This window comes from Hemicordylus capensis, chromosome 4, assembly GCF_027244095.1.
Source record: "Hemicordylus capensis ecotype Gifberg chromosome 4, rHemCap1.1.pri, whole genome shotgun sequence".
In the NCBI taxonomy this organism is placed as follows: domain Eukaryota; kingdom Metazoa; phylum Chordata; class Lepidosauria; order Squamata; family Cordylidae; genus Hemicordylus; species Hemicordylus capensis.
Window position 1 is genome coordinate 137143850 of NC_069660.1, and position 11561 is coordinate 137155410.

Below are 11561 nucleotides of genomic sequence, written 5' to 3' on the forward strand. Positions count from 1 at the left end.
CCATTTATTATAGCTTGCATATTTATCAGACTAAACCATAGTAAGGAACTGTTTGCTATCTGTCAGGTCTGAGTCAACTGCATAAGCCCTCTGGACTTTAAACCTTTTGGTGATGCTGTCAGAAACCAGCTTGACTGTATTGAGAATGGGGAAAAAGGCTAAACAAGTGTTCAAGTGATTTGATTCCCAGATGAGCATCAAAACCTACTTTGTAATCCACTGAACAACTGGTCAAATCCAGTTGTTCAGTGTTCAGTTGTTCAATCAAGGCAAATCCAGCTCATCAGCCAAGATGGCACTCTACCAGCGGTGTAATAATCCACCTCATTATGCTGCCTAGCCAGGTCTATAAGAACAGGCAGTCACCGACCAATTGGCAGACTACAATTCATAGCTGGTGAGCCCAGCTCCACCTGAATGCATGATAGGAGGCCCAATCCAGATATCCATACTCACAGATGCAGGCTGGGTACCACTTGCTGTATTGTGGACCCTCTTCCATCCCTCTGAGGGGAGAATGCAGGGCAAAGACCCTCTCCTATCTGCTCTGCAAGTGGAAGGGAGAAATCTGCAAGAGCCTTTGTGGCTCTCTGGACAGAGGCATTCTCCGCAATAACTTATAAAACATAGGAAATTGTGAAAGGCACTGATTCAAAAATAGACGTTGCTAGATATTTGTACAATATCTCAATATATTTAGGGAACCCTGCTTTGAATATAGATTAGTATGCATATGTAATATTATACACATAATATTGCTCGCTTTCAACAAGGTCCTTTTCAAATATGCCCACAACCTTTCAGCTACCTATCAGTTCTTTGAAGAATTTAGAAAATAAAAATATAAACTGAACATGACAATAGTGCACACAATTCAACATATCATGAAACAAATCAAGAAGATACAATAAAAAGGACTGCCTCCCAGATGTTCAGCAAAGGTGCAACCCTGCTTCTGCTGATGTCATTAGCAAAATTCCCATTGATTTTAATAGCACACGACTGCAGTCCAGTTACAATTATTAATTCCCACCTCACCCATATCTCCACAAATGGTGCAGGATATTAATAAACTCAAATTATAAGTAAATGATGTTTTGATAAAAGCAGTAAGCCTGTTACAAAACCGTATACATGCAGACAAACCTTCAGAATCACAGAATCTAGTTTCCTTTGGCACTTTGAATCAGCTGCATTTTTTTCTTCTGCCACTATTGGTTTTGGTACTTCCTTATTTTCAGAATAATCTTGGTTCACCTGAAATAACGATAATCATATTCATGTATTTGTATTTTCATTGGGTTGCATCCTAAGTTGTTCTGCAAATATGAACTATTTGCAGGCCTGTTCAACTTAGCCCCCCATCCCCAGCTGTTTTTGGACTACAACTTCCCTAATCCCCAGCCACAGTGGCCAATAGCCAGGGACTATGGGAGTTGTAGGCCAACATCTGCAGGAGGGCTGAAGTTAAGCAGCCCTGGTTTAGAGCTATCTGGATTACCCAGTATGTATGTGTGTGTGTATGTATGTATGTATAAATTAGCAAGACCTTTTGTTCATACAAGGGGAGGGGCCATTTTAGCAAATTCCCCCCTTTCCTCTAGAACTCCTGTTCCCCCCATCAAACATCTGCTCCTGACAGCTGGGAGAACCTCTGGAACAGGACAGTACACAGCACAGGAAGCTGCAGCAGGAAGAATCAAACACACACTGCTTTGCATGAATGGGCATTTTCCATTCATGGAACAATCTAATGCACAACCAAAAGTAATCAAGTAATAGATAATTAGAATGTTTAGATAAATTTGGTTGCTCATTTGTCCTTATTTATAGCAACAAAACAAAAAAACACTGGGCATAAGGAAAAGAATCAACAAAATGTGTTCATCACTGCAGGTGAACACATGAATAGTAAATGTCATAGCCAAGTCAATCTGTTAACAGACCTGATTAGGTCATTTATAGTATAACTATATACTGATAACCATATAAATATTTATCTCTCTTACTTATGGTTTCAGTACATACCACAATACATGGTTCCTTGTGTAAATACAACAGCTTCAGTAGAATTTCCTCCTCTTATAATACAAAAATATTTCCATTTTATTACGAACAATCATGATTATTAGCATTCCTATACTAAGAAGGGGATTGGACTGGAAAACCTGCAAGGTCCCTTCTAGCTCTACAGTTCTATTACTCTATGATTAAATGTGCACAGATAACGGAATCAAATATCTGACTAATATTAAGAAGTCAGTACAAGACTTCAAAACTTGTGTTAGCATACATAGCTCAGTAGTGGGTTACAAAATCAATCAGCAAAAATAAGAGTTAATTGTTATTAATTTATCTAGAAAGTAAATCAGCCCTGGAAGCTTTTTGGATCTATTTCCTTGAGCCATATGCTTAGGTTCTAAATATGCCTCTAGCACATTTCACTAGAAACCATTCTGAGTTGTATAGGCATAATTTTCTTCCTTTAGCTGAGAAAACAGACATGGACTTGAAACCATGGTCCACTCTGGACCATGAAACTATGGTCCTACATTTCTGGATAGAAAAGATGCAGTTAGAATGGCTACTCCAATTCAGTTAGAAAAAGTCTTAAGAAAATGTCAGAATAAAATCATTACATGTATAGTCTACTTCAAGTCAGGAAGAATCCCATGTACACAGTTGGAATCTGCATGCAGACTTTAACTGAACAGAAATGCTCCTGTTTACATGGAACTTCATTTGCATATCAAAGCATTTGGCAGTGTTACTGGATCCGGTTAATTTCTTTTTAAGAAACAAATGTAACTGATACACCAATAAAAGATAGATAAGGAAGAGAATTTTGAAACATTCAAAATCCACCAATTGCAATATGGTCCTCTTTCCTTGCATTTATTCAGTTTGATTTGTTTTAAAATTATGCTTCCCAAGATTGTTAGGAATTCCCGGACAATTAGTCTGGTGACCCCAGGACAGAATGGAATTATTCTAGCCCAAATTAGCAATGTTCAACCATATGCTCATGAATTTGGCATAGGATATAAAGAGAACTGATCCAAACATTTGACACAGGTAAGTTGAGCAGGCTTCCCAGGAGGAGGCAAATAAAACTGCCTTATTAACAAACACTCAAGAGTGTCAAAGAATGACATGTTTACCTTATCAGACTTTCTCATTGTTCCTGACGCTGCATCATAATTCAGCATGTCTGTTGGATCAATCCATTCATCATTCTGAGTTTCACCACTTCCTACCAGCAGGATTGCATAGAGTACCAAAGAAAACAGCATCCTCTGTTACAAAGCACAAACAATTGATGGCTTTAGAAAAATGCAAGCTCTCTGGGGCAAATTGAATTACTTAGTACACTGCATTCTTCAGAGTTATTGTCTTGTTTGTCTACATTATTTGGTTTCTCTAGTCAAAAAGGAACATATTAACCTTTCTTTATGTGCTTGTTAAATCTGCATCCTCCTACAAGGGATGTGCAGAACTGGTTCAATTGCAAACTGGATTGCCACATCACAGTTCAAGTGGTTTGAGTGTGAACCACTGAACCGGTTCAATGAACCAACTGGCCCAGCTGATCACTTCAACTGAACCGGTTTGCATACCCGTGGTTTGGTCCAAATTTGGTTGGAGTCTGAACTGCGCCAAGCAGTCTATGCACACCCCTACCTCCTACCTATACAAAGAGTTCAAAGTGGCACACTTTCTCATGCGGTCCCCATTAAGCTCTAGATCTGCTTAGCTTCAGAGATGGAACTAAACTGGACATCTTCAGAGCTTACTCTCCAGTATAAGCTTACAAGACAATTTTATATGGCTAGTACTACTGATAGTATATTGAAGTTAGTATGTATTAGTCCAAAGCTGCCAGGCACAAACAGGTCCCATAAATTCTAGTAGTAACCTTTACCTAAACCAAGACTGCAAAACATTTTATGCAAAACATAAAGAGGAACATGACAGAGGTGATCAACTATGAGACAATGCACAAGTCAAACAAATTTAAATGATTAAAAAAGCCTTATGAATGCCCAGCTGAAACTTCATTTAGCTAACTTAAGCCTGAGTTTAGATACTGTATGTTCTCAAAAACAGAACTCAGATTGCAATTTCATGGTTAGAAGACCAGGATATTTGGTCTTGTGGTAACAAACATGAATTGTCCCATTTGCTAAGCAGGATCCCCCCAGTTGGCATTTGAAGGGGATACTACATTTGAGCACGTTAAGATAAGGGGATGGGGCCACTCTGGGAAGAGCATTTGCATGCTTCCATGCAGAAGGCTCCAAGTTCCTTCCCTGGCATCTTCAGACAGGGCTGAGACGCCTGCCTGTAACCCTGGAGAAGCTACTGCCAGTCAGTGCAGATAATACTGAGCTAGATGAACCAATCGTCTGACTAGGTATATGGCAGCTTCCTATGAAGCTTCATTTGCCAAACATTTCCTGGCACAGGGTAGGCTGGTTCTTGTATATTATTACTTACGCAACACTTTTGATATGTATATTGGCTGACTTACAATACAGTCTACCATCTGTCTAAGCCAGATGCCCCCATGCTGCAGTGTTCTATGATGCTCCCATGATTCCCAGTGGGAGCTGTGTCACTAAGCAATGACACTGTGCTTAAGAGCACAAAAACATATTGTTTGGGTTCTGTGCATTTGCAAGCAGCAGCACTATCTACAATTTTTTCCATCTATCTGTCAATAGGAACAATAGTTCACACATTTTATGAGGGGGGCTCTGGCCTAGGCTTCCAATGGCTGGGATATTATTTCAGATGAGCTGCATAACCTAAGGGAGGTGATTGGGATGGGTACAAAGATCATGCTTTTGAGATTGATATTTTGGTTTTCATTGTGCATTGTGCTTAAGTGATGGGGAAATGGGCTTTACACTTGGATGGGAAGACTACTCTATGGAGCCATTTTACTAGTGATTACCTTTAATTCTTGAGGAAGGATCCATAAGATATGCATACTAAACCTGCTTAGACTCCATGGAAGGTCTTTTCATGCCATCTGCTTTAATTAATTAATTAATTGAGCCTTTTGGAAGGGTGGTATAAAAGTTTTAATAATTAATTAATTAATTATTAAAACTTTTATACCACCCTTCCAAAAGGCTCAGGGCGGTTACTCAGAGACTTGTACAGCCCTTTTGTTCTCGAGATTCCTGAGGGGAGAGAGAAGCTGCAGCCAAACGTTCTCTCAGCCTCTTTTGCCAAATATTTTGCTGTTTGGTCTCCGATAATGCCGACGTGGACCTTAAAAGGTTCTGATACACCTAATGGTGCAGCAGGGAAATGACTTAAGGACAAGAACATAAAAACAGCCCTGCTGGATCAGGCACAAGGCCCATCTAGTCCAACACCCTGTTTCACACAGTGGCCCACCAGATGCCTCTGGGGAGCCCACAGGCAAGAGGTATGTGCATGCCCTCTTGCCTGCTGTTGCTCCCCTGCAACCGGTTTTGAGAGGCATTGTGCCTCTGAGGCTGGAGATGGCCCACAGTCACCAGACTAGTAGCTATTGATAGACCTGTCCACCACGAATCTGTCTAAGCCTCTTTTAAAGCCATCCAAGATGACCATCACATCCCATGACAAAGAATTCCATAGATTAATTATGCGCCATGTAAAAAAGTACTTCCTCTTATTGGTCCTAAATTTCCAACCTTCAGTTTCATGGGGTGACCCCTGGTTCTAGTGTTGTGAGAGAGGGAGAAAAATTTCTGTCCATCCTCTCCACTCCATGCATAATTTTATACACCTCAATCATGTCTCCTCTTTGTCACCTCTTTTCCAAGGTTAAGAGCCCCAGATGCTGTAGACTAGCCTCATAAGGAAGGTACTCCAGGCCCCTGATCATTTTGGCTGCCCTCTTTTGCACCTTTTCCAGTTCTACACTATCCTTCTGAAGATACGGTGACCAAAGCTGTACGCAGTTCTTCAGACGTGGCCGCACCATAGATTTGTATAAGGGCATTATAATATTAGAATTTTTAATTTCAATCCCCTTCCTAATGATTCCTAGCATAGAATTAGCCTTTTTCACAGCTGCCACACACTGAGACGACACTTTCAATGAGCTGTCCACCACAACCCCAAGATCTCTCTCCTGGTCAGTCACCGACAGCTCGGATCCCATCAGCATATATGTGAAGTTGGTGTTTTTTGCCCCAATGTGCATCACTTTACACTTGCTTACATTGAACCGTATTTGCCCTTTTGTTGCCCACTCACCAAGTTTGGAGAGTTCTTTTTGGTGCTCCTCACAATCTGTTGTGGATTTCACTACCCTAAATAGTTTAGTGTCAACTGCAAATTTGGCCACTTCACTGGTCACCCCAACTTCTAGATCATTTATGAACAAGTTAAAGTGCACCGGTCCCATACTGATCCCTGGGGGACCACTTCCTACCTACCTCCATTGTGAAAAGTGTCCATTTATTCCTACTCTCTGTTTCCTGTCCAACCAGTTACCGATCCACACATGAACCTGTCCCCTTATTCCATGACTGCTATGTTTACTCAAGAGCCTTTGGTGGGGAACTTTATCAAAAGCTTTTTGGAAGTCCAAGTATACTATGTCAACCAGATCACCTTTATCCACATGCCTGTTGACACTCTCAAAGAACTCCAAAATGTTAGTGAGGCAAGACTTTCCCTCACAGAAGCCATGCTGGTTCTCCTTCAACAAGGCCTTTTCTTCTATATGCTTAACAATTTTGCCCTTGCTTTCCATCAATTTACCCAGCACCGAAGTTAAACTGACCAGCCTACCCAGATCCCCCTGGATCCCTTTTTAAAATCGAAGTCACATTGGCTACCTTCCAGTCCTCTGGTACAGAGCCAGCTTGTACGGACAAATTATATATTTTTGCTAGGAGATCAGCAATTTCACATTTGAGTTCCTTCAGAACTCTTGGGTGGATGCCATCTAGACACTTGATTAGCAAGCCAGCGGTTGCCAGTTCAAATCTCCGCTGGTATGTTTCCCAGATTATGGGGCTGCAGCGTGTACACTTACATTTGCTGGTGAAAGGCCTTCTTTGACACAGACTGGATCTATCAGCACTCTCAGCTGCAAACTGATCCTTAAGGCATTACTCCATCCAGATAAGATTGAACACCACCTCCCACTAAGGATGCAATTCACCTTCTTCCCATACCCAAATACACTTCCTCCATCTTCCTCATACAATGCCTCTCCTGGGTTATGAAAAAAACACAACTGTGAAGATTAACTACTAGAAAATTACATAACAGACCTCCTCCTCACCAACCCCAACATGCACGTGGTTCTGAGAGGCACCACCAAACCCTGAAGCAGACCAACTCCCCCTTACCTGCCTCCCAAAAGACTGGAGGTTAAACAACATTGGTCTTTGTCTGGCCCAAGTGACCACCAGGCTCAACATTTTCATTCTAAATGGATCACTGAAAAACTATCATCGCGCCGAATTCACCTACTTGTCCAGATCCAGAATGAGCATCATTGATTATATAATCGTCTCTGGTAACCTGCTCCCACTTGCTGAGTGCTGAGGTTGTCCCCCAATTTGACAGCAACCACTTCTCCATCTCTCTCTGACTAAAGCCCTTCACTTAACAGCCCCACGTCGAGGACCGTTACCAACCCCTCATCTCACCAGCGGGAAGAGCCTGCCACGCCAAATGGACCACCCACCTAGATAAAGCAATATCCAATCAACTTGCCTTAGAACAATTTCAACATATCCAGCTCACCCTGATTACAGCAGAATCCCTTGGAGAATCCCTTGAGATCTACAACAACCAAGTGCAAGAGCTCCAAAAAACATCTAACCTGCAAAACCAACGCCCCACCCCCACAAGCGCTCCCTGCGCCTCTCCAAACCATGGTTCAACAAGGAGTGTGCCAATGCCAAAAAAAGCACTCATCAACACTTATCATTCCTATCAAACCAGCACAGGACTAATGTCTGCCCAAGGCCTCCTCCAGCAGAAGAGGCAGTACAAACAACTGCTTGTCCACAATAAAAAAGCAGCTATGAAAGCCACCAGGTCGCAACTCATCCAGGCAGTCAGATCCAACAACTCAGCCTCATTCTGGTGCATCACAGCGAATCTCCCCAGTACCGGCCCGACACATCTGGATAGCTATATACCACCAGGGATTTGGGGAAAACAATTCCATGAACTATATGAGGTAGAATCCAGCCGCCCACTACAAGATATAAAGGACCTGCCCACATAGCCACCAGTGATGACATCCAAGATTAAGAGCCTTATCTCCCAACTAAGATCAGGAAAGACCCCGGGGAGGAGACTTAATCCCTCTGGAGCTTATAAAAAACAACTCATAGTGGTGGGCCCCAATTCTGGCCTTGCACTTCACTCTTATTGACACACATAACCGTATTCCCAAAGACTGGGGGCTGGCAGTTATCAACCCCATCTTCAAAAAGGGCAGAAAGGATGACCCTTCAAACTACAGACACATCAGCTTGCAACACAATCAGTAAATTTTATGTTAGATACCTATATTGGAAGCTCAGGGACTCGCTGGACCAAGAAAATCTCCTTGCAGAGGAACAGGCCGCTTTAGGGAGGGCCAATCCACAACTGACCACTGCTTAATCCTACAGCACCTTGTTGAACCAACAACACAATCTCCCTCTACTCAGCCTTCACAGACCTCAAAGCTGCATTCAACTCCATCTCCTGTGGGAGAAGCTCGAAGCCTCCTCAATAAACTGTCGCCTGCTATACCTAATATGTATTCTACATCCCTGAAAATAAGGTGCAACCCTCAGGGACACTTCTCAAGTGTCGTCCCAACCCAGACGGGCATTAAACAAGGCTGCATTCTTGCCCCACTATTATTCAACTTCTATATCAACACCATGCTGGATCATCTCAACACCAAAGATTTCAATTTCCCAAGCTCGCAAAGAGACACATCTCTATCCTGCTTTACACAGATGATGCAGCAATTCTTCCAAGGACCCCACCCCATAGGCCTCTGAAAAGGACTCGAGGCCCTTGCCCAGTACTGCAAGGAAGACCTGATGGAAATCAACTATCACTAAAGCAAAATCGTGGCCTTTGCCAAAAGACCCAAAACATACTCCTGGCGCATAAAGGGTCACAAGATTGAACAGGTCTCATACTTCAAATACCTGGGGGCAGTCCTTCATACTCCAGGCACTAGAAAAGCTCACAGCTCTCATGTTGCACAGAGGAGCACCTCCCGGACAAGAGGAGGACATTGCATACCTGCAGCCCTCAAACTGTTTGAAGTCAAGCTGCTGGTGCAATTCCTCTATGGCGCCCAATTGTGCCCCTTCTCCAACTTCGCCCCATTGAAGCTTGTACAGTCCAAGTTGTTAGGAGCAATTCTCCAAGCCCCATGGTGTGTCTCTAGTGCTACCCTGTGCTTGGAGACAGGTCTGCTGAAAGTGTAGGCCAGAGTATGGATGGCCATACTCAATTATTGGCTCAGGCCATCTCTTTAACCCCCTGTAACTCCTCAGGACAATTACCAGTCTAATCGGAAACGGACACTCCAAATAAAAATGTCAGCCCTGGTTCTCTCCCCACCAGCTACTACTTGCCATGGGCTATGAACAGGCAAAATCACTCATCAAACAGCAGATAACAGACACAGAGCAACAAGCCAATCTAGGCAGGGCCCCAAACTTCCTAATTAACAAAAGTATACTGTATCCAGTGCTGCATATCTAATGCAGATGGAAGTTCCCAATCACAGAAGGGCCTTCACCATGGCCCGATGCCACGACCTCCCATCAGCCATGCTAGAAGGAAGATAAAGAAAGACCCCACTCTCGGAACACCTGTATGCCTGTGACTCTGGGCAAGTTCAAACAACCGCGCACATTCTCCTCTACTGCCCATTCTACAGACACATCTGTACCACCATCATCCTCCCACTACTACTCAAGTATCCAGGATGCTCAAACCAATTTTACACCTATCTTCTGCTCTCTGACCCCAAGCCTGCCACCACACATAATGTTTCTAAGTTCTGCGCGGCAGCATGTAAAGTCCACCGGGACCTGACTGACAGAAAGACCTAATTAGGCCAGACACAGCATTCAGCCCTAACTCAGTTGCAGTACACTCCCTACATTTTATAATACCTTTTCATAACCTGCATTTTAAATTCCAGAGTTTGATAGCTTTGCAACTTTTTAGACACCCAAAGCCCAAACCATGGAATTCTAAGCCACTAGGGTTCTAGGATCTCAGGACATTGAGACTCTGGGATTTAGGCTCCTGGGCCTTTAAGATCTAGGGAGTATTATGTTCTTTTAGTGCTTTTTATGCTACTTTATGTCTCTGCCACCTAATGCCTTTATGTTTTATTCATGCTTTTATGCCAATTTAGATTTCTTTATGTCTTTGCCATTTTATGCCTTTTATGCCTGGTATTTGTGCTGGTCTAAAACTGTAATAAAGATTGATTGATTGTGAAGTAATTATTTTCCTAGAGATGCAATTTAGAAAAATTATGGGTCAGGCAAGTCCAGCAGAGAAGGGACTCAATTATTTACAGAAAGATAAGTTTCCAATCTTCTGTCACATTTAGAACCAACAAGAAACAGAACCAAGATGGGGCTATGCAGATTAAAAGTTGAAGCTAAAGAGACTTTTAGGTTCTGAATCCTGTTGGGACAGGGAACCATCCTTTAATACATTGTGCTATGTAATAAACTGCTTTGAGAACTTTTTGTTGAAAAGGAGTACACACTCTGTTAAAAACAGAATAAAGTGGGTTTTATTCTCAATAGCTGAGATTACTAGGTGCAAAGGGCACATCTAGCCCATCCCAAACGTATGGTCTAGTGCACCTTTCCAGTCTTCTCTTTATTTATTATATCTATCTTTCACTTCTCAGTGGCAGCTGTGATTCACATATACAGGAAAAGGTAAAGCACCGCACTTGCAGAGGTGGTTGGGTGAGGGTGGCATGGCTCTTACTGGCAGGGTGGAGTTCATGATGTCTGCCTGGGTTTAGATTGGCATGCTCGCATGCACAAAACCGCCAGAGACACAAACCCTCCCTCCCGAGAAACCACATCAATATGAATAACGATGGGCATTTTGCTATTGCTGCTGCTGTTATTGTTTACAGTACTCACCATTTCTATACCACCTTTCAAGTACTGTACTCAGGAGTCGACACCGACTCGACGGCACACTTTGCCTTTATTCAAAACACTGGGCGAATCTGCCAATTCTCCAGGATTGGCTTGAAGTCTCTAGGAATTGCCATCAACCTCCAGGTGAAGACTGAAAGCAATCCTGGGGATCGTAACGGTTTAATATGGTGAAAAATATAAGCCGTTGTGGCGGCGGGGAGTATCCAAGAAGAACTTCAAAGCGGGCAAGCCTATCGCCGGCGATGCTACCTTGCTTACTTGAAGGGCGGGCGTATCTTCAGCAGCTGCGTGACAGGCAGAAAGGCAAGAGTTCAGCGGCTCCCCCGACTCTTCTGAGGGACAAAGCTTAATCTATTGAATTTCCAGCGTGAGTTTATC

The 11561-nt window shown here is 42.9% G+C and overlaps 1 protein-coding gene across 3 annotated transcripts in view; it reads right to left on the reverse strand.

The window, feature by feature from the left end:
* Positions 1–11560, reverse strand: part of CLCC1 (chloride channel CLIC like 1) — a 39750-nt gene extending 28190 nt beyond the window's left edge. Inside the window, exons 1-3 of one of the 3 annotated variants that reach the window (XM_053250353.1) lie at positions 11442–11560; positions 3162–3296; positions 1147–1257 (exon numbers count right to left, since the gene is read on the reverse strand). In XM_053250353.1, the coding sequence (XP_053106328.1) occupies positions 1147–1257; positions 3162–3293 (243 nt within the window). In that variant the 5' untranslated portion in view covers positions 3294–3296; positions 11442–11560. Of the gene's footprint in view, positions 1–1146; positions 1258–3161; positions 3297–11162; positions 11301–11432 lie in introns of those variants that run through there. The other 2 variants (XM_053250354.1, XM_053250352.1) reach the window with 2 other exon arrangements.
* Position 11561: the final 1 nt, after the last annotated feature.